This window comes from Heloderma suspectum, chromosome 7 (genome assembly GCF_057233095.1).
Source record: "Heloderma suspectum isolate Gila_16-S chromosome 7, 16-S_ref, whole genome shotgun sequence".
In the NCBI taxonomy this organism is placed as follows: domain Eukaryota; kingdom Metazoa; phylum Chordata; class Lepidosauria; order Squamata; family Helodermatidae; genus Heloderma; species Heloderma suspectum.
This window is the reverse complement of record NC_139464.1, coordinates 14406747-14430741: the sequence shown is the minus strand read 5'-3', so window position 1 is coordinate 14430741 and position 23995 is coordinate 14406747. Positions and strand designations below refer to the sequence as shown.

The 23995-nt window shown below is 45.9% G+C and overlaps 1 protein-coding gene across 1 annotated transcript in view; it reads left to right on the top strand.

Annotated features, from left to right (window-relative positions):
• Nucleotides 1-7961: 7961 nt before the first annotated feature.
• GYS2 (glycogen synthase 2) overlaps nucleotides 7962-23995 on the top strand; it is a 65166-nt gene continuing 49132 nt past the window's right edge. Inside the window, exons 1-2 of the mRNA XM_084811692.1 lie at nucleotides 7962-8631; nucleotides 21024-21205. Of these exons, the coding sequence (XP_084667818.1) occupies nucleotides 8511-8631; nucleotides 21024-21205 (303 nt within the window). The 5' untranslated portion in view covers nucleotides 7962-8510. The remainder of the gene's footprint in view (nucleotides 8632-21023; nucleotides 21206-23995) is intronic.

Sequence of the window (23995 nt, the reverse complement as noted above, 5' to 3'; positions counted from 1 at the left end):
AGTGATCCAGGCACGAATGATAGAGGCCAGGCTTAACTTCTCCAAGAAAGGGCACAACTAGTGCACCTGCCATTGCTGGTAAAAAGTACCCCTAGACACCACTGCTACCTGCCCATCGAGGAGTGGAGCTGGATCCAGGAGTATCCCACAAGCTGCAAATGAGATTTTTAAGGGTAAGTGCAACCCCATCCAAAACAGATTGCACACCAACTCCTTGATCTCCAGAACCCCTCACAGACAGTATCTCCACTAGTGCTGTGCCGAAAATTCCTCCCACATTTTTTTTGACCATTCTCATTCAATTTGGTAGAAAAGAAATGGCTTTCGAAAAGAAAATCAAAGGAGAAGAAATTGAGGAGAAATTCTCATGGGCTGGGTTTGGGGTTCTTGTGCTTACCTTATTTATGAGGTAGGTGAGGAGTGTGCATGAGTGTTCTGTCTGTCATCGTACAATAACCTCTGTGGCAGCCTGTAGCCTCCTCGGCTTCCCGCACTTCAGTTAAAGCCATCGTGAGGAAGACATCATGAGGCAATTGCTCCCATGGGGCCTTTTCAGTTCAGGAAGTGCAGGGGTCTGGGAGGCTGCAGAGCGATGGAAATATGGGTAACAGAGAGAGACAACACACACAGTACCCTCGGCCACCTCGCAGTGATTAGGGAAGCTCAAAAATACCAGCAAAAGAAGTTCAAAATTCTGCCTCAGAAAAGTGGACGCCTCAACACAATTGATGCTGTTGCCACTTACAGAAGCAATGCAATAAGCCAAAAACCCTTAGGAAAAAATAAAGAAGCTGTGCAACAACCCTGGCCAATAGTGAGCCGCATCTATGAAAAACTGTTGGAGGATTTCTCATCCCCTAGGAGAAATTGAGTGAAATTGTCATGTGTCTCTCCCCCACCACCACCATGCCCCAATTTCTCTGCCCACAGATAAGCTGGAGAATTTTGAGAGGCCATTTGTGCACAGCTCTAACCTCCACCATGTTGGTTTGTTCACATTCATCCAAACCCAAACTGACACTGCACCAGAACTTCTGCTATGTCTGGCACCGGAGGATAGAAATGAGAGACAATGCTTCTCTGGGTGCCACCTGTATCCTGAAAAATACCCCAGCCCAAATCTCTGGATTACCTCGCTTAGTGATTTCATGTAGCCCAGGGGTGGGGGACCTTTGGCCCTCCAGAAGTTTTTGGACTCCAACTCCCATTAGCCCCAGCTAGCACGGGCAATGATCAGGGATGAACTTTAGGATATGTGTTGCAGTTAATGCTGTGAAGTTCCGCCTTATGCTCAGCTTCTATCTGTGTGAATAAATGCAAATTTTACACTCTTCAGTAACCTCAGTCCAAAGAAACGGAAGGCTGAATAAGTTCCGGAAACCCTCACTCCTTGGAAAATTGGGGTGTATGTAACAATAGAAAAGCCAGATACGTGGAGTATGTAACGCCTTAACCAGTGGAAGCGTGGTGGCTCCAAATTCGGTGGGGCTGTGAAGTAATTCTGGGTTTTAGTCAGAACCAGACAGAACTCTAAAGGAGATATCCAAGGTGCTGAACCCTATCCCTAAAATTGGTTCAGCACATTAGATAGCTCCTTTAGAGTTCTGACTGGTTCTGGCTAAAACACAGAATCAATTCACTGCCCCACCGAAATTGGAGACAACAGCCTCCACTGGGCCTAACGTGGATTGTAGGAGGTATTATGCAGACTGGACAGACTTATTCTGTGCAAAAAAAGTTTCAGTTGTACGAAACAAGGGCTGCTGGGACAAAGAGCTTTCTGCATAAGGTTTGTAAAAGTGAAAAAAAAAACAGTTTGTTCACTTGTGTATTTGCACTATTCCATTATACCACAGTGTCACGTAGAGGTTATGTAGTGGAAAAGCAGGAAAGGAAACCCTCTCCGTGTACTGCTTGGATCTTAATTCTGTGCCAAAACTGAAAGTAGATACAGCAGATTAAATGCCACACGTAGAAAAGCTCAAAGAAACAACAGTGTTTATTTCCTCCCTCTGACACGAAGGGTTATATTCTGGAGCTTTTGGCATTTGCGGTGACAAAAGGATCCATCTTGTCTCACATGCTATTTAAGATCTACATCAAGGATGAGAAATTGGTGGCCCTCTAGATGTTGCTGGACTCCAAGTCTCAGCCCCAGTCAGCATGGCTGACAGTCTGGGTAATGGGAGTTGTAGTCCAGCATCACCTGGAGGGCCACAGCAGGAATATGAAACCTGTGGCCCCCAGATGTTAATGGACTACAGCTCCCATCATCCCTGATCAGTGGCTGGTGCAGATGGGAGTTAGAGTCCAGCATCTGCAGATTCCCACCCCTGTTCTAAATGTCTGAAGACTTTGCATTTATAAGGGAAATGATTTATGTTGGTGTATGGTGACCTCTCATCTGGCCCCATCACTTCCCGGCATATAGAAGGGGAAGAAATGGAAGCAGTGACAGATTTTATTTTCTTGGGCTCCAAGATCACCGCAGACGGTGACTGTAGCCATGAAATTAAAAGACGCTTGCTCCTTGGGAGGAAAGCCATGGCAAACCTAGACAGCACAGTAAGAAGCAGAGACATCACCTTGCCGACAGAGGTCTGCATAATCAAAGCTATGGTTTTCCCAGTAGCAACGTATGGCTGTGAGAGCTGGACTATAAGGAAGGCTGAGCACCGAAGAATTGATGCTTTCGAACTGCGGTGCTGGAGAAGACTCTTACGAGTCCCCTGGACTGCAAGGAGGTCAAATCAGTCCATCCTAAAGGAAATCAACCCTGAGTGCTCATTGGAAGGACAGATACTGAAGCTGAAGCTCAAATATTTTGGCCACCTAATGTGAAAAGTCACTGGAAAAGACCCTGATGCTGGGAAAGATTGAAGGCAACAGGAGAAGGGGATGGCAGAGGATGAGACCGATGCAATGAATATGAACTTGAGCACGCTCTGGGAGAGAGCGGAGGACAGGAAGGCCTGGCATGCTATGGTCCATGGGGTCACCAAGAGTCGGACACGACTTAATGACTGAACAACAACATGGTGACCTCTGCTGGTACACATAGGCAATGAAAACACTTGATGTATTTTCCTGTGCCTTTTGCAGGCCATGAAACTGATAAGCTGATTGCTACTTTACTTTGGGTCTAGTTTTCAGAAAGAGCCAGTGAGGTGGTCAACCTGCCTTCAAGCTGTACCACTTTGGACAGCAAGTGGGGACTCACATGATGGACTGCTCTCCCAAGTAAAAAGATTCCTTCCTATACATAGAAAGGCTGGTCTAGAATGCTTCTCCCTGACTTCTAGTTTTCCATGCTTAGTGGAGAGGAAGAGAAGGGGGATGGATAAGAACTCAGTCATGTGAGCTCTTACCTGTAGTCTGAAGTGGCATGATCTAAAAACAGGTGTGTCACCTCATCTTCTGTTTGGGGGGACAAAGGCCACAGAACCAGGATGGTGGAGGATGGTGGCTCCGATGTCAGTGGGGCAGTGAATCCGCTCCAGATTTCAATTCGAACCACTCAGAACTGGTTCTGACTGAAACCTGGAGCGGATTCACCGCCCCACTGACATCAGAGCCACCATCCTCCACTGAATCAGGACTGAATTAGGAAAACGTTGTGCCAAGAATGCCCTCCCACCTATGTAGGCCCATTTGAAAGCTACAAAATGGAAAAGGGTTTTCATTTTTGGAAGTGGGGGGGGGATCAAAATTCTCAGATGGGCGGAGAACTTTATCTGAAAAGCAGCAGCAGTGACACAGACTTTTCCCCTTCTTCTTCTTCTTCTTCTTCTTCTTCTTCTTCTTCTTCTTCTTCTTCATCATCACCACAGTGCCCCTACCAAATAGTGATACATTGTGAGGTAGCGTAGTTCTGGGTGCATAGTTGGTGGGGGGGAATCATGGGAGTTCCCTTGGCTCTCCACTCTTCCAAAAATGCCATAATTTTTCTCCCACCCCTGAAGATGTGCTACCTTTTTGCCGTCTCAAGACCCTTCAAAATTCCACAAGAGAATTCTTTTTCAGCCCAGCTCTGAATGAGGGTGAACCTTCCTAGCATTCAATCAATATTTTTTCTAGGAGAAGATAACGTATGTTAGAACTACATGAAAACATTTATTTGCAACATTAGAAAAAAATCTGGGGCCAGTCTACACATGATATAGGAGATTCAAGGTCTCCTGAGGCACTTTTAATAACTTAAAAGCAGCCTGGTGTTTGCGTGTGTGTGAACTGGAGGGAGCATTCTCTCTCCCACACCCTCCACCCATGCCATTTCTATGTTCCATTTTCTATGTTCAACATAGGATAGCCACTTATGAATCGTCAAAAAAGAGAAAACACATCACCAAAAAAAGAAGACATCAGAGGATAGCAATTCGCATAATATTTTCATATGCTAATATATATGTATATGAGGAAAAAGTGTGGAGGGAAATGCAAATGAGTGAATAGCTCAGCTAGTAGGGCCCCTGCTTTGCATGCAGATGGTGCCAGGTTCGATCCCCAGCATCTGCAGGTAGGGCTAGGAAAGAATCCAGCCTGAACCCCTGGAGAGCCATTGCTGCCAGTCAGTGTTGACAATACTGGGCCAGATGGACCAATAGTCTGACTCATTGTAAAGCAGGTTCCTAAGTTCCTAACCCATATCCTGAGTCCGTTGGGGAAAGGGGGGGGGATGAAAATGCTATTAATAAATCAGAATACCACAGTCAGGCCTGCGTTACTACTTGGATCCTCCCACAATGCACTACTGCCCAGTCCCTTCTAAGATGGCCAAAGATGCAGAGCCTGCATTGAGCAGAGGGTTGGACTAGATGATCTCTGAGTTCCCTTCCAATTCTATGATTCTATGTAAAAGGGGGGGAATGCATCCCTAAAAAGGATGACCAAAGAGGACAGTGATTTGCATAAAATGTGCATGTGCAAATTTAGAAATAGCTATTATAAATAAACATACAGGGCATCTCACCATAGCGCGGAAGACTGGAACCAGGTGAGCAGCATGCTTGCCTATTCAGTCTGCTTTTCAGCTGCAAACTGTTGATGGGCAATAGTGCTTATGGTTCTTTATCTTTAAACTGGAATTTGACCTTCAAATAGAGGACACCTTCAAATAGCAGACAGTTCTCTGACACCCCTTCAAACAGAGGATTGCAAAACAGGACATATGGCCAACCTATAACACACCCAGTTCCTACTAGCACTGTTAGAGGGCTGTGCTGCACTCCCCCAGCCCCCAAGCAGGACTGATAACAGCTTCATGGGGGATCTCAACTGGGGAAACAGAATGGGAGGAAAGGTTTAGCACCACCCCCAAAACCCCAGTGATGCTTCTCCAATTCTAAATGCACCCTGAAAACCTCGCCTTAAATATTCTACTGAGAGTCAAAGAAAGCTAATGTTTTCACCGATAGCCCACTAGGGGGACCGCTCTCCATTTAGCTCCCCAGCCATGGGCAGAGTGTATATTTCTCCACCAGAACTCTTGTTGCATTCACGTTCATTTTGATTTTGTCCCTCACTGCCTGGGTAAAATCTTCCTGTGCTTAAGGCTTCCTACAGAACTGGGGTCTGGATCTTTTTTTCTTTTTTTTTAAATAAACTTTGGATTTGTGCAATTGCTTCTTTATGGTCGCACATATCCCAATAATCCAGTTTGCTGGAGTACGTGGAAGCAATGGTACAAAATTATGGGAAAGAAAGAAAGAAAGGCACTCTGATGATGGAAAAGAGGCATGTGTCCCTCTTTTACAGGATATAAGTGTTTTGCAGAAAAATCTAGGAAGCATGTACAGTGGCAGTTCACAGGTGAGTGCATTCCATTCTGCTAAAGCAGATTATACAAAGGAGGCCATTCTCTGCGTCCTGCCACCACCATAAGCGCATTTGGCAGGACTGTGAGATAGGGCCTTCTCAGTGGCTGTTTCAGGCTCTGGAACTCCCTGCCAAGAGAGGCCATGGATTGCTAATCCCATTTTGATGTCTTTCTGCTAGCATGTAAGGGTGCAATCCTATGCATGTTTACACAGGAAAAATTCCTACAATTCCCAGCATGCCCCAGCCAGCTATGGTATGCTGGCTGGGGCATGCTAGGAATTGTAGGACTTTTTCCTGTCTAAACATGCATAGGATTGTGCTCTAAATGTGTTTTTATTCAGACAGACGTTTGGTTTTTAAGCTGTTTGCCAAAGTAGGTTTTAACTGGCAAGTGCTGTTTTTTTTAAAAAAATTGATTGTGTTTTTAACTGATTTGTGTTCTTGTCTTATTATAATTTTATATTTTAGTCTTGTTAGCCACCTTCAGTGCTATTAGTCAGGGAAGGTGGGATATAAATCTAATAAATAAGTATGCAGGTATCATACACAGAAGCAAACACAGAATTAAGCCCAACTTGTTTATTCGTTCAGTTGCTTCCGACTCTTCGTGACTTCATGGACCAGCCCACGCCAGAGCTTCCTGTCAGCCGTCACCACCTGCAGCTCCCCCAAGGTCGAGTCCGTCACCTCCAGAATATCATCCATCCATCTTGCCCTTGGTCGGCCCCTCTTCCTTTTGCCTTCCACTTGCCCTAGCATCAGCATCTTCTCCAGGGTATCCTGTCTTCTCATGATGTGGCCAAAGTACTTCAGTTTTGCCTTTAATATCCTTCCCTCAAGTGAGCAGTCTGGCTTTCTTTCCTGGAGTATGGACTGGTTTGATCTTCTTGCAGTCCAAGGCACTCTCAGAATTTTCCTCCAACACCACAGTTCAAAAGCATCTATCTTCCTTTGCTCAGCCTTTCTTATGGTCCAGCTCTTGCAGCCATAGGTTACTATGGGGAATACCATTGCTTTAACTATGTGGACCTATGTGTGATGTCTCTGCTCTTAACTATTTTATCAAGATTTGTCATTGCTGTCCTCCCAAGAAGTAAACGTCTTCTGATTTCCTGGTTGCAGTCAGTGTCTGCAGTAATCTTTGTGCCTAGAAATGCAAAGTCTGTCACTGCCTCCACATTTTCTCCCTCTATTTGCCAGTTATCAACCAAGATGGTTGCCATAATCTTGGTTTTTTTGAGGTTTAACTGCAACCCAGCTTTTGCACTTTCTTCTTTCACCTTCATCATAAGGTTCCTCAGCTCCTCCTCGCTTTCAGCCATCAAAGCGGTAGATGGCTGAAAGTGGTAGATGACTTCCCAGGCAAGCCTGATTTTTCATAGGAACAGGCAGAACAACCCATCCACCTCCACTGAATAGGTGGCCGCTTATTTATCTAAAAAAAAAGGCCATGGAGTTGCATAAATTTTGCATGTCCTCATCTATACATTTATATGTATAGATGCGCATTTAGAAATAATTGCTACAATTTAAATAGAAAACACTACATCACACCATAGTGTGGGAAGTCTGTGACCAGGTGAGCTGTGTGCCCCCGCAGTCTGCTGTCCAGGTGCGAAATGTGGATGGGCAACTTCAAGGCCCTGGCCTGCTCTCCCTCCTTACACTTCTTGATCTTTACAACAGATTTGGACTGGTGAGCCCTTGAAACAGAGGACACCTTCAAATAGAGGATTGTTCTCTGACAGCCCTTCAAACAGAGAGGACTATCCTCTGTAAAGGAGGTCACATGGTCACCCTATTGTGTGCTGATTGTGTAGCCATAAGAACAGATTAATTGGCCACCAGATCTTTGCCTGAACGTAATTAGAATGATGGATCATCTGCCTTAAAAAGAACAGTTAAACAAGTTGGAGTCTTTTAGCTTAGAGGTATGGAGAGGGAGAAATGATGGAGGTTGGAAATGGTGGAGATTTATAAAACTAAGAGGTGGTGTGAATTGAATGAACCTGGAATAATCTTGCAGTGACTTTGCTTCAACAACACGCTGTGGGTCATCATGGCTTATTTATCCCACAATGACCCGCGGTGCCCATGGGTGCCAGATTTGCTTGTTCAACCCCTGCTTGGGGGATGGTTATGTTGTGCGAACCCGGTCAGAGTGGGCTACGCTAGGGCTAAGCAACGCCCATGGGCAAGGCATAAACCAAGGCATTAAAGCAGGTTCCTCCCTGTGGGGGATTGGGCTGAGGCAATAAAGCTGCTTCACTTGTTCCTGAGTCAGGGGTTTTTCAAGTGTTGTGAGCGACAAGTCTGACGGTGATTTTCGACTGATCCCAGGCCTGTTTTCTCCACTTGGAATTCCCCCCTCCCCACCGCCTCAGCCAACAGTAAGAACGGCAGCCTCTTCCAGTCAGCTTGTGGGATTTTGCTGAGCCAATCTGAAGGCTAGGTTTGAAGGCTGGATTTTTGAAACCTATTCACTGTCGAGCTTTTTGGGGAAATTTTGCTTCTTCTTGAGACTTCCTGGTTTGGGGGGCAGCCGACCTCTGTCTTTCTCGCAATCTCTGTAGTACAAACAAGGAGATCAACCAGCCTGCAGTAAGAAAAAAAGCTTTTAAGAACAACAACAACCCTTAGAAAGGTTTTAAGGACTGCGTTGTGCAGCACAAGGGAAAACACCAGAATTGCCAATGCCTCTGGTACGATCTCTCTCAGTCACCTCCCTCAATGGGCTTCCCCAGTGGGAAGATGAAGATCTCCCCGTTGAGGATTTATTACTGTTTGAAGTGGCCTGGGAAGTCACTAATAAAGGTTTGTACCCTGTTTTTGCCTAAAAGCTACTGGTAGCATTTTCTTGTTTGCTGCATTAGTGCCTATATCGATCGGTCAAGGGGGGGTGGGTATGGTAGAAATATTATTAATTAAGTATTGGAGAAAAACAATGCTTGTTTGAAAGCAGGCAGTTTTACTCATAAAAGTAGGGAGCCTAAGAAACCATTGTCAATTCGAATGAAAACTCTCTCACCACGAGATAGATGCATGGAGCTTTATGGGGCCACACTGAATTTCAGACTGCTGTTGCTTATGCAAACAGGGTATATAGCATCTGTGATATTTGCTAGTGGGTAAAAGTGAAAAACTACTGAAGTGTTCTAACCTGCTTAGAAATATTTGCCCCAATCCATGGGATTCTCAGGAGTTTGGGGGAAATCTACACTGTATGTGCTCAGAATACAGGTGAAATGAAAATGTCGCACAAATTAGGAAACTCGGCAAAACTTTGGAAGGCACGCTCACGTGTTTGAATTGTGAACACTTGGAAGATAAAACCCTTCCAAGTTTTATCTTTGACGTGATGTGTGTAACTTTGAAACAATGTTCGTCTTGGTGATGAAATAGAAGGCAATAAACATCAAACGCATTACTTTTTCATTTCCTCCCATCCTTCCCTGAAAAGAAACAAACTACAAGCCCCTGTGGGAATGTGGGAAAAATTCAAATCTGGAGAATATTTACTTTAGGATCCTGCCCCACCAAATTTGTTTCACCTCTATCTCAAAGTCACTTAGCTAATTTCTCAGTTTGCAAGCATGGGGTGGTGGATCTTGAAAACAAGTACAGAGGTGGGCGAATTTTGACCCTGCAGCCTCGCCCTAATTTCGATAGCTCTCTGCAAGCAACCAGTTCAGACTTCTGGCAAGAGTCATATTTCCCTACTGTGTGGGGAGGGAGGTGGAGGGGGGAGAGAAAGAGAAGAGGGTGGCAGAGAGAAAGGGGAGTGGCCCTGCCCATGTTTGGCTCTGGTCCCACCCACCACTGGCTTTGGCCCCACCCATGGTTGGTATGTGCCCTCCAACAGATTAACCCAAGAGAATGTAGCTCTCATCAGAAGAAAAAGGTTATCTGCCCTCAGTTTGTGGGTATGCACTTTTCTTGCAAACCCTAGAGAGCAGTTCAGCTTGAGGAAGCAGATAGTGAAGGGTAACAGGTAGAGTTATCATTGTCTCCTCCTTTCCTCCTTCCAAAGGTGAGAGAGGGTCTTATTTCTGCTTCAAGATTGTGCAAGGGGTTGCTATTTCTCTGACAAATGCTAGGGAATGAAGTGTAAATCTGAGCGGCTTATTTTTCCCTTCAACCTTTCAGGAACTCTGAAATAATGAGGCAAACCTGGTTTTGCATTCTGGTGCTAATGCAGATACCTAAGTGAATTCGTTTCTATCCCTGTGGAATTTTGCATCACCCCTTTAGGACGATTTTGCATTGCCTCTTTTTTTTCCTGATAGAGGCCTTGAACAGGATAAAACTGTGGTGCAGTGGTTAAAGTACTGGATGGAAACTTGGGTTCAAATCCCTGCTAGGCCAGAAAGGATACTGGAGCATCTTGGGCCAGTCACTGTCAGCCTAACCTATAGTGAGAATAAAAGGTGGGACCATGTACATGACTCTGAGCTCCTCAAAAATGTGACTGATACACCCATATTGCTCTATTTATAGAGAAGCTATATATTTTAAAGGCCAGGGAACTGTTTGTATTCCACAAAACAGCCTGAGCTGAGTCAGGGAACAACCCCACCCCGTGGGGTGTATGCTGTAGTAGCGTAAATGCTGTAGTAGCGTAAATGAGTTACCCATAAGTAAATGATTGACCTCACCTCTCTTTCTCTATGTGTGGCTAAAGATAAAGAGAAGATTAATTGAGAGAGTAGTTTGTAATCACTGAAATCTTAGCCACAGGAGGACAAATATTAGGTTGGCCTCTCAAATCACTGTGGCTAAAAACTGGAGGGTTAATATCATCCTCAGAAAAGGGATCTGCTTGAGCAGGCTTTTGCATGCATGTTTTGTGTGCATGAAATAATACTGGAGATGTACCAGTATTCCACCCTATGTAATAAGCTGTGTGTCTGCCTATCTATCTATCTATCTATCTATCTAATCATCTATCATCAGTGAAGGCTGGTGGCTCCAAAGTCACTGACTTTGGGATAGTGAAATCGGTGTGGCTCTCAGTCAGAACCAGTCAGAACTCTGAGGGAGCTATCCATGGTGCAGCACCATGGATAGCTCCTTTAGAGTTCTAACTGGTTCTGACTGAAACCCGGAACAGATTCACCACGCCACTAACATCAGAGCCACCAGCCTCTACTGTCTATCGTGTATTTAACCTAATATTATGTATAGCAAGGTTGAAGAACCACAGGCCTGGGAGACAAATCCGGCCCTTCTGGGCCCTCAATCTCCCCCCCGGAGTTCCGTAGATGGCCACACCCCCTTCTCCTGGCCCTACCCCCTTTTCCCGCAACCACCGAACATTTAGCAGTTTCCCAGCTTTTGTGCAATTTTCCCCCATTCTGAAAGGTTGAAATGCCTCTCTTAAGGCATAGTTACTGGCTTTGAGCTTTAAGCTACAATATGCTGGTATTTTAGGTCTTTTTCCCCTTTCCCCTTTTGCCTTTAGCCCCACCAATCACTGGAATGTGGTCCCCTGAGAGCTTCTCTGAAATGGAGTTCAGGCCATTTGGCTGAAAGACGTTCAATGCCCCTGATGTAGAGGTTGAGCGGGAATCAAGCAAGGAAGGACACAGACAGCCCTAGCCTGAAACCGACTTCAGTCTACAGTACTATATGTTGAAAAATAAACAAATGATAAGGCACATCTAAAAGGAAATGTCTGGCTTACCCATATTATATGTAGGAAAGGAAGGCTGGAATTAGTTTATTTGGGGTCTGCCAAAATGTATCGGAACAGAACTCAGTGGGTCTGTGCATCCCAACGAATTATGCTCGGGACATAATAGTCTTTGCTGCAAATGTTCCCTGGGTGGTGGAATTTGGATTTATTTCTTTTCACTTGCTGTAAATGAGAGGCTTTTCACACAATGCCTAAAGAAGCACCCTATTAAAATAAGCTGGGAGAGACTGGCAGGCTATGCTGTACCTTCATCCCAGAGTGCAGGACACAGAATAATGGGCTCAAGTTACAGGAAGCCAGATTCCGACTGAACATCAGGAGAAACCTCCTGACTGTTAGAGCAATACGACAATGGAACCATTTACCTAGGGAGGTGGTGGGCTCTCCCACACTGGTGGCGTTCAAGATGAGGCTGGACAGCCATCTGTCAGGGCTGCTCTGACTTGGATTCCTGCATTGAGCAGGGGGTTGGACTCGATGGCCTTGTAGGCCCCTTCCAACCCTACTATTCTATGATTCTATGATTTTCTGCTGTCAAGTAGGACCAACCACCTGTTATTCCGCAGCCCAGCCAAACCACGCAGTTCAGTCTATTGCATCTTCTCCAGCAGTATCCTTTTAGCTGGAACTAGGGATGCAAGAGAAATCCTCAAAGGAATCAGATGAGTTTGGGTTTGCTTGAATCTGGCTCACAGATTCCACAGTGGGCCAGCTTTTCCCAAATTGCAAGGATTCCACAGACTTCTGGACCATTTATTTATTTATTTACTTACTTACTTACTTTCTGGAATTTTATGCAAATTTAGTCATAGAAAAATGGATAAAATAAAAAAACACCAGCCAAAAATGTGCATTTCCCTCATAGGCTGAAGGATGAAAATGCACATTGAGGGCGGGATTTGAGCATTCGGGGGCGGGGGAATTTGCACATTTTTGCAAGTGCAAATTTGCACAAATCCCAATTTGTGCAAATTCAGGAAATTGGGAAAAATCCAATTCCGCCAATGAGCAGATGATGAAACGAAAGACAGTCCAGATTTTTGCAAAATCCATACATCCCTACCTGGTGCATTGCCAGTGTTTCAGTACCTGTTCCGGTAATTTCATCCCTAGCAAATGTCATAATTTTCATAAAATGTCATGGCCAGGATGAGGTTGGCTATGTAGGGAAGCAGCCATCCTTGCACACTTAACTTTTAAGTATGTGACTTTAAATAAAGCTCTCTCTTCACTAGCTTATATTATGTTTAATTTTCTTCTTCCACCCTTTAGGTTTTGCCATGGGCCTGCCTCTTCTTTATTGCCTTCTGTCTATTCTTCTTTTTGATCCCTTGATTCGTCAACCATCGAACTTCTTCTTCAGCCTTGTGCTCTTTCTTGTCACTCTGTTACCTCTCTCTTTTGTGTGGAACTAGGGATGTACGAAAATCACTTACCTTTCGGGGATTATGCTAATGCTTGGGGGGAGGCGTTCCGTCCCTCCCCCCGGAATCCTCGCCGGGAGGGGAGGCGCTCCGTTCCTCCCCCCCCGGAATCCTGGCCGGCCGGCTGTGCTCCACAGCGATTCTGCAGAGCCGCTGGCCGGCTCCACCAGCAGCCGGACATCCGGCCGCTGGCTAGCAGGGACGCAAATACGTTCTACGCTATTTGCGTTCCCCTTATTTTCGCTGTCTTAGTCTATGTAAATGTTTACGTAGACTAAGACGTGCCAAAATAAGGAATGCAAATGGCGGCGCCCATGGGCGCCGCCATTTGCGTACGCGCGGGTTTTTTTTCTTTTAAATCAGCCGTGATAGGCTACGTAAACATTTACGTAGCCTATCATGGTGTTTTTTTTAAAAATCTAGCCGTGATAGGCTACGTAAATCTTTACGTAGCCTGTCACATTTTTTTTTTAACTGGAAATGGCGGCGGCGGCAGCTGGTTGGAAGACCGGCTGCCGCCGAACCGGAGCCACTGCCACCAGGAAGATCCGCCCAAGGTAAGTCCCGTCCCGGGGGGGGGGGCGGGGGGGCAGACCGTTCCGCCACCGATTTCGGGGGGCCGAATGCGCTGGCATTCAGCCTCCCCGAGATCCGTGGCGGAATTCTCTGACATCCCTATGTGGAACTCTCCTTTTAGAACAGGGGTGGAGGACCTCAAGCCTGGGAGCCACATCGGGCTCTCCTATGGTCTCAGTCTGGCCCTCCGGGGTTCTCCAGGTATCCCTTTCCCATGACCATTGATAATTTGGTGGTTTCCCAGCTTTTGTGTAGCTTTCCCCCATTCCAAAAGGTTGAAACACGGCAACGCCTCTCCTAAGGTTGAGTTACGTGGAGTAAGAGCTTTGAGCTACAATATGCTGGTGTTTTTGCCCTGCCTCTTTTGCCTTCAGCTACGCCCACCACTGGGATGCAGCCCCTGAGAGAGTCTCCAAAATGGACTTCGGCTCTCGGGGTGAAAGAGGTTCAACACCCCTGCTTTAGATATTCAGCTGGCTTCCACTTTCTCCTGCTGGAATAAATGCTTTAGGGTGCAGTCCTATGCATGTTTAGACATTAAAAAAAGTCCTGTAACTCCCAGCATTCCCCAGCCAGCATGGTTGGCTGGGGAATGCTGAGAATTGCAGGGCTTTTTTCCTGTCTAAACATGCATAGGATTGCACCCTTAAAAACATATATTTTCTCTCTTGCATTGCCTTCTTGATGTTATGTTTGACTTATTTGATTATTTTCCTATATGTAGGCTAATTCTTGTACAGATTTTTGTTTGACTCATTTGGTTGGGTTTTAGGGCAGCTGCGTATATTTTAGCAATTTGTGTGTCTTGTCCCATTCACAAATGAAGTCGAGGGTGGAGGTCTACTTTTTATGTGAAAAACTTTTTACGTGCAAAACTGTCCATTTCCCCCACCTCACCTTGCTATGCTTCAAGCAATTTTCTCCTCAGCCCAGCCTGGTTTTGCTATGAGAAGAAGAGGGTGCAGTGAAGTATGGGGTGGGATGCCAAATCTTGAATGCCTCCCATGTGGGAGAGCCCACTACCTCCCTAGGTAATTGGTTCCATTGTCGTATTGCTCTAACAGCCAGGACGTTTTTCCTGAAGTTCAGCCAGAATCTGGCTTCCTGTAACTTGAGCCCATTATTCAGAGTGTCCTGCGCTCTGGGATGATTGAGAAGAGATCCTGGCCTTCCTCTCTGTGACAACCCTTCAAGTAGATGACGAGCGCTATCATATCTGCCCTCCGTCTTCTCTTCTCAAGGCTAAACTTGCCCAGTTCTTTCAGTCTCTCCTCATAGGGCTTTGTTTCCAGTCCCCTGATCATCTTCGTTGCCCTCCTCTGAACCCTCTCCAGTTTGTCTGCATCCTTCTTAAAGTGTGGTGCACAGAACTGGACACAGTACTCAAGATGAGGCCTAACCAGTGCTGAGTAGAGGGGATCTAGTACTTCATGGGATTTGGAAGCAAATCTTGTCCTTTCTCTCAGGTAGCAAAATGTCTTGCATTCGAATACCCCTTACTTTCATGCTCCATTTCTTGTATAAAGTATTATTACTATTATTATGATGATATGGCTTTCTAACCTTAATCCTAACCCTGTTTTAGAGAGTGCAGGACAGACATTTCTTCCACAGCGTCTGGAGGTGTGCATGTATTGCTCTAATTGTAAAAAGCCTAGATTACTGGTTGACAAAGAGGTTATGCTTGATGTAGCAAATTTTTGCTTTGGCAGCTGTTGATTCTCAGCCGAATGTGCTCCCTGCCTTGTCTATACCAGCAAACTTGATATCGGAAGGGTAAAGAGTTACATTCTGTAATTGAGCTTTAATTAATTATTTCTTGCAGTTTCTCATGTGAATTTGCAGTTTCTGCATATACTGCCATTTTTGTTAACATGCTTTTTAATCCTGTTAGGGGGTTGTGGCCAAGACAAATAAACATGAACTTGGAAGCAGACACAGTGTGGATATTCTCCAAGTCAGCATTGGAGGCTAGGGACTTGAGCTAGGCTGCTGTTTGGGTTGGCAAGGCCAGAAGGGCAAGTTTAGATATCATACTGGGATAAGTGCACACAATATCCACCTGGGAGGCCCTTTTGGTCATACCATCACCTGATGAAGTCCGGAATTCTGGAACTCACAATAGGGCCTTCTTGGTGGTGGCACCTTGGCTATAGATCCGGAGGCTAGACTGGGACCAACATTGGTCAGTTTTTGGCACCAGGTGAAAACAAACCTTTCTCCACAGGCCTTTTGATTTGATGGCTGCACCTATGTAGTATGGCAAGATACTTGACTTGTGGTATATATGGGAATTTTCATATTGACTCATTATTGTGCATTTTTTCTTGGGTTTTTCTTGGTTTCAATTACATATTTTATTTATTTATTTATTTATTCACTGAATTTATTAGACACCTCACAAAATGAATTCCTCTAGGTGTTTTACAACAATAAGAATGCTACAAATAAAATCACAATAAAATCAACCACATAAAACTAGTAAACATGCCAACACAACATAAAAGAACAGGTACAGGAGGTAAAACTCATTGCAAGGATTAGGATAATAAAACACAAAAATACTAAAATGTTTAAAAAATACTTTAAAATGCATCAAAATATTTTAAAAGGTCTGTGAGAACAGGAAAGTTTTAGCCTGGTGCTGAAAAGATAGCAGTGTGGGCCACAGGAGAGCTTTCCTTGGGAGAGCATTCCAGAGCTGAGGGGACACCACTGAAAAAGCCCCCTCTTTTGTTGCTACCCTCTGAGTCTCAGAATGAGGGGGCACTTGAAAGAGGTCTTCTGTAGATTAGCTTAATACAGGCAGGTACATATGATACATGTTGTATATTGTCACCTGGTCTTAAGATTGTTTTGTGATGAAACTTTAATGAGATTTTTTTTAAAAAAACACTTACTATAAAAGGCATCCCTCAGATCTCCCGAACCACAAAAATAGGGCCAGAAGTGCTTCAACAGGGACAATTACTGAGCAATAGGGACAGCTATTTGGAAAATGAGGCCAGTTGAAGCACATGCAGTTCCTTCCTAGCCTTCCCATTCTTTCCACGTACTAGGATGGCCAGGGGACGGTTTTATCAACTTAGGGATGCTGAGCTCTGATGCTGCATTTGGAATACTTCTGCAAGCTGGGCACATGTCTATATAAGAAGCCAGAAGCTGATTCACTGGGCGCAGCGGGTGTGGAGTGGAATGCGTCAGCAAAAAAATCATAGTGAGAAGAAGCAGACATAATTGTCAGCCCAGCTCTCTGTATTGCTTTTCACCAGGCTTGGGAAGAATGATAATGGAAATCTTCAGGGCTGGATGTGCCTGGTTCTTGTCTGATCTTGGAAGCTAAGCAGGGTCAGCCCTGGTTAGTATTTGGATGGGAGACTGCCTGGGAATCAGGCTTCCTGCATTAAGCAGGGGGTTGGACTTGATGGTCTTGCAGGCCCCTTCCAACCCTATGATTCTATGAGTTATGAGATAGATTTATGCACGAATATTAGCCATGTCAGCTAGGGATGAGGGAAAATTCACTGGGTTGGCATTTTAATGCAAATTTACCTAATTCCACACTTTCAAACACTGGGCAGTATCCAGTACTGCTTCTGCACCTCTGCTAGTTCTGTTGCACCCACTGCTAGCGTACTTTGGGGATAGGGTTCAGCTCCTTGGATAGAACATTTAGAGTTCTGGTTGGTTCTGACTGAAACAAGACCCCCAAATGCTAAACTGCACACACCTTTTCTTCCAGTTGTGCACAGTTTAGCATTCTTGGGTCTTGTTTTGTTACAGCTGGTGCCCTTTGTACTCATCAGTTTGGTTCTGACTGAAACCCAGAACGGAATCACAGCCCACTGAAATTGGAGCCACCAGCCTCCACTGGATTCATCCCTCCCTAACGATAACTCAGTGGACCATGAGGTTCAGAGGCAGTAGTACTCTGAATGCTGGTTGCTGGAGGGCAAACAGCAGGGTTGGACTGTTGCCTTTATGTTCTGCCTCTGCACTTCCAGCATCTGGTTGGCCACTGTGGGGAACAGGAAGCTGGACTGGATGAACCTTTGCTGTGATCCAGCATTCCCATTATAGGGGGCTTACTGTAGCTGCACAGCAGCTACTGGCTTCAGCAGAAGCTATCAGCAAGCAACACACTGCTCAAACTGGCCAGCGTGGACTTCCGACACACCACCTTGAGCTTTCAGAAATAGATCATGGCACAGTAATCTTGTTCCGAGCATTACAACACACAGTTCTAGTCAGTCCGCTGGCATCTGGTCTTGGTGGCATATGGATTTTCAAATGCAACTAATAGCTTCTATCTAAGGCTCTGGTAACACGTGCCCCTTTCTGGGTGGCAAGATAGGATCAGGGGCAAGGGTGGATAAAAGGAACTGGGATAGGCCATAATAATACAAAGTAATAGCACTCCCACCTTCCAACTCATTCATGCACTCCAGGTGTGTCCCCAGCACTTTCTCTCCCTGTTGCACTTCCATTGTTGTGGCTGTCTGGGAGGACTCTTTGTGTTTAAAAACATCACCTCACATCTGTGTACACCTGCTGTTTTTAAAAATGGGACACTACAAGTAAACATGTCGGTAGCGTTCACAATGGGAAAGGCCGCTGTCTGCCGCCGCCCGTGTGCTGTATAAGTCCATCAGTGGCGACTAGTCCTGATGGCTATGTGCTCCTTCCAGTTCCAGAGGCAGTGTGCCTATGTACACCAGTTGCTGGGGATCATGGGTGGGAGGGTGCTGTTGCACTTGTCTCCTGCTTGAGGTTTCCAGTTCAACAGCTGGTTGGCCACTGTGGGAACAGAATGCTGGACTAGATGGACCCTTGGTCTGATCCAGCACAGCTCTTCTGATGCTCTTATGTTCTTAAAGCCATCTTAAGCTCAAGGCCATCCCCACATCTTGTTCTTAAGGATACTCCTTGCTATTCTGCTTCTGTCCTCTGTTTTCTGTTTCAACCCTAAACAAGCACCCAGAGTTCTGTGGCCAATGAGGATGCTCATTGGGGTGTGTTGTGGGGGCCTCCTCCCTTAAGTGTTTTTTTTTCCTACAGAAATATTTGTTCAGCTGCAAACCTTGGGGTTCTCCCAAGCTTTCTGATACCTTCCTCTTATGCCTGGACAGTGGTTTTCTTTGGGATTGGCACTCAGATAATGAGTTCACTATTGGTAGTCAGAAATCCCCCCCCCCGCCTGTTTGTGTGTGTGTGTGTGTGTGTGTGTGGCGGGGGTCTTCAGAAACCTTTTAGGAGTTCTTCAGTGAGACGGTCAGTAGTGGCAGACAAAACCTCCTTGAAAAACGTAAGAACAAAAGAAGAGCCCTGCTGGATGAGACCAAGGATCCAGCTAGTCCAGGATTCTCTTCCCACAGTGGCCAACCAGCTGCCCACGGGAAACCCACAAGTAGGACAGGAGTGCAACAGCACCCTCCTGCCCATGTGCCCCAGCAACTAGTGTACATAGGCATACTGCCTCTGATAGGTAGCATATACGCATCAGGACTAGCAGCCTTCTCCTCCATGCATTTGTCCAGTCTCCTTTTAAAGCCATCACTATGTCTTGTGGTAGCGAATTCCATCGTTTAACAATGCGCTGTATGAAGAAGTCCTTCCTTTTATCTGTCCTCAATCTCCCACCACTCAGCTTCATGGGATGACCCCAGGTTCTAGTACTGTGAGACAGGGAGAAAAATGTTTCCCTGGACAGCCATCTGTCAGGGATGCTCTGACTTGGATTCCTGCATTGAGCAGGGGGTTGGACTCGATGGCCTTGTAGGCCCCTTCCATCCCTACTATACTACTATTCTATCCACTTTCTCCACACCAACCATAATTTTGTACCACTTGTCCATTACTAGTACCAATTTTGAAAGTGATTTAGTCTGTGTGGTAGAAGGGAAGGCATTGTTGTTGTTGTTCAGTCGTTCAGTCGTGTCCGACTCTTCGTGACCCCATGGACCATAGCACGCCACGCCTTCCTGTCCTCCGGGTTTGTTTGTTTTTTAAACTACTTTCTGCCTGAATTGGCCGGGGGAGGGGGCAATAGTCAAATGTCCTCTCTTTTCCATGAGGGGCACAGTTAATTTCAAGGCCAAGGGCACAAGGCTTGCTAGCACTTTCTCAACTCCTCCTGCTGGCCGCCATTTTAAAATCCTCATAATGCTCTGAACATAAGCTATGTCATGATGTACCATCATCTCTGGGCATTATGGGGATGTTTTTATTGGTGGTCACCAATGTGGAGAAGCAAGAAGGAACAGCTGTAACTTTTGTGTCCCTCCCTTTTACGTTGACCCCTCACCCCAAAAGTAGCTGAAACAGCCCCCCCAACTTTTGCTGCCATCATGTGCCTGTAACCAGTGCTCTGAGTGTCCGCCTTAGAACACCCCCATCCTATTTGGCAGATAAGTCAAAGCATTCCCTCAAGTAGAAAATTGGAAGAATACCAATCAAGCTGTAAAATAATAATAATAATTATGATGATGATGATGATTTACATTTCTATACCGCCCAATAGCCGGAGCTCTCTGGGCGGTTTACAAAGATTAAAAACATTTAAAATATAAAATACAGAGACTAAAAACCATTTACATAAAAAACATATGAACAGACAATATACACAAAAGAAACATATATCTAAAACAACTTCAAACAAACAGTCTCAAAAACAAACAACCATAACCATAAGACATTCCAGGATCGATTAAACACTTATCATATACTGCCGAATGCCTGGGAGAGATTTTAACCTGGCACCGAAAAGATAACAATGTTGGAGCCAGGCAGGCCTTGTTGGGGAGATCATTCCATAATTTGGGGGCCACCACCGAAAAGACCCTCTCCCTTGTCACCATCTTCTGAGCGTCCCTCGGTGTAGGCAGCCGGAGGAGGGCCTTAGATGTTGAGTGTCGTATATGGGTAGGTTTGTGTCAGGAGAGGTGCTCTGTCAGGTATTGTGGTCCCAAGCCGTGTAGTAGCAGTAGAAGTAGCACATTTCCTTTCTCCCCCCCCACCCCAAGGCATTTATTTCTTGACTTGAGCTGAAAATGTATTCCTAAAAATCTCCCTTGGGAATGCTGATATTTAATATTATCCAGACAGGAATGCTCAGTTCCTTGGGGAGAGGAAATGAAAGTTAATCCAGTTTAAGAGTGCTTCGAGACTGAGGGCTCCTAGCGCTAGCAACTTGAAGGCTTTGTGCAGCTATTCCATCTTTCTCTCCTTAACAGAATTTCTGTGGTTAAAAAAAAAAAAAAAATGGAAGAAGCAGTGGAAAAACACAGGAGGCTTATGGGAGGAAGACAATGTCATCTCCCCCCACCCCTATAAAAGTCCATGAATGAGGCAGGGTGATGGCATGATAAAAGCGTCATCTGGAGGCAACCTGGGTCTAAAGTGTAGTTACATCCTATGGCTGAGGTAAACTGACATAGTTACTCCTTTTGGCTGAAGTAAACTGACATAGTTACTCCTTTTGGAACTTATATGTTGTGCTTATTCTCATCCAGTTGGCGGCATCTACACCGTGATTCAGACCAAAGCCAAAATCACCTTGGATGAATGGGGGGAAAACTACTTCCTCATTGGCCCTTATTTCGAGCAAAATGTGAAGACCCAGGTGGAAGTCTGTGAGCCTCCCAGTGCAGCAGTGAAAAAGGCAATGGATACCATGAGGACCAGCGGGTGTCAGGTAAACGGGGCCTTCCTTTTGTTTCCTGGGGCAACTAAGCTGCCTGGCTCTGAGGAGATTAACTGGTTCTGTTAATGCTCCTCTCTTTCTGCTGGACACACTAGTCTCAGTCAAATTTACTCTAGGCAAGACAAAACTGCCTCCCCCCACAGTTTGCGCAGGTGTTAGTACACCAAAGTCAATTCATTATAGGTTATTTTTAAGAAAGGAAACTGTTTATCCAATTACATGTTTTAAGAGTCATTTATCTGCAAGTCGTCTTAATGGGATTTGAGTCTTAGTTTTCCAGTCCCCAAATAATATAGTCAGGTTTTACCAACACAATCAGTCGGGCTTCAGGCCTGGGCATGGGACAGAAACGGCCTTGGTCGCCTTGGTGGATGATATGAGGAGGGCTCTGGATAGGGGTGAATGCTCCTTCCTCGTTCTCCTCGACCTCTCAGCGGCTTTTGATACCGTTGACCACGGTATCCTCCTTGACCGCCTGGAGGGGTTGGGCATTGGAAACACTGTATTGCGGTGGTTCCGGTCCTTCCTCTCCGGCAGGTACCAGAGGGTAGCACTGGGAGAGGAGGTTTCGGACCCGTGGCCACTTACTTGTGGGGTGCCACAGGGTTCCATCCTCTCCCCGATGCTATTTAACATCTATGTGAAGCCACTGGGGGCTATCATCAGGAGGTTTGGGGTGCAGTGTCATCAATATGCGGATGACACGCAGCTCTACCTCTCATTCAAATCTTCACCAAGGTTGGCCGTAGAATCCCTGTCCAAATGTCTGGAGACGGTGAGTGGCTGGATGGGGAGGAATAAGCTGAAGCTGAACCCTGGCAAGACCGAGGTACTTTTGGTGGGAGACAAGAGGAGGCTGGGGGATGTTGACCTGGTGTTGAATGGGGTACAGCTACCCTTGAAAGACCAGGTCCGCAGCCTGGGGGTCATTTTGGACTCCCAGCTGTCCATGGAGGCTCAGGTGTCAGCTGTGAGCCGGACAGCGCTGTATCAACTCCATCTGATACGGCGGCTGCGCCCCTACCTTCCCGACCATCTGCTCCCATCGGTAGTACATGCCCTGGTCTCCTCTCGTTTAGACTACTGTAATGCGCTCTACGTGGGGTTACCCTTGAAGACGGTTCGGAAACTGCAGCTGGTACAGAACGCGGCGGCTCGCCTGATTAAAGGCAGCCGCCGGCGAGATCACATCACTCCAGTGCTGAAGGAGTTGCACTGGTTACCAGTTGTTTTCCGGGCCAAATTCAAGGTGTTGGTTTTGACCTTTAAAACCCTATATGGTTCTGGCCCAGCCTATCTTAAGGAGCGCCTCCAGCAACACCAGACAGGCCGCTTAACAAGATCAGCCTCGGATGGCCTTCTCTCTGTCCCATCAGCCAGGACAGCTAGACTGGTGGGGACGAGGGAGAGGGCCTTCTCTGTGGTGGCCCCCACTCTGTGGAACTCCCTCCCTAGGGAACTCCGTCATGCCCCCTCTTTAATGAGCTTCCGTCGTGCATTAAAAACGTGGTTGTTCAGGCAGGCATTTGGGGTGGGTTAGGGTATTTTTTTAAAAAAAAATTTATGGTAAAATTTTATTGTTTTAAATTGTTTATGGTGGGTTGTACATCGCCCAGAGTGGCTGGGTGACCAGTCAGATGGGCGATTAATAAATTTAATAAATAAATAAATAAATAAATAAACAATATGACCTTAACCTGACTCACTGGACTGTTGCGTCATTTCTGTATTTGGCTAACTTGTGCCAAATAAGTAAGTAAATAGAAAAACTAAGGGCTCCTTCACACAGAGGGCTTTTATCCTATGACTTACTGCATCTTCTTCTGGATTCTTTTTGGGATTTAAATGGGCTCTTTACACAGCTGTTTTTTCTTTAACTGAATAATGCTACCTGCCATTTACACTGGTGGGATGTTTTCAGACACCAGCAGCGCTGTATGCTCCACTGTCCACTCCCTCTGGGGTAGCTCCCCCCCCCAAAGCGAGTGGTTACATTTGAATATGAAGCACTGAAACTTCACAACTTGGGGAGTCCACCTCCCCCCCCCATGTGCACATGTCAATATTGTCCTTGTAAAAGCAAGCAGTAACGCTTTTCTCATTTGTGTATACACTGGGAGAGGGGATTGGGTAGAAAGCGGTTACAGTTTGACTTGGATTCCTGCATTGAGCAGGGGGGTTGGACTCAATGGTCTTATAGGCCCCTTCCAACCCTACTATTCTATGATTCTATGATTCTCTCTTTTGTGTGTACATAGGGATTGAATGGAAAGGGTTAAAGTTTTCCGGGCAGCACTTGCAGAGCAGAGCAATCCCCCTACCACACTGTAAAGTGCTGCTGGGGTGGCGGCGGGAACAGGCAAGAAAGAGAAATGCAGGAGAGGCAGCAAAGCTGCTCTGCCAGGCTCACAGACTCCCACCACGTTGTGCGGTGCTGGTGCAGGAACCAACAGCGGAATGGCAAAGAGGCAAAAGGGTGCAGGTGCGGCAGGGTGACGCTCCCACCCCATTGTTGTCACAGGTGTTGCCATGATAACTGCGCCCCCAACAACCACCCACACAAAAGCGGCTCATTGCACCGTGGTAGAAGTACACAGGCAGGAGATGGTGGTTTGATGGCGCTACCTGAGAAAATGCTGCATTTTCCCCGTTATAAAAACATGGGGAAATGGGGGGGCTGGAGAGGTGGGAAAACAGCTGCAGGGCAATGACTTGTGTAAAGCTCATGGGGAAAACCATGACTGCGGAATGACAATCACACTAAAAAAAACACCTCTGTAT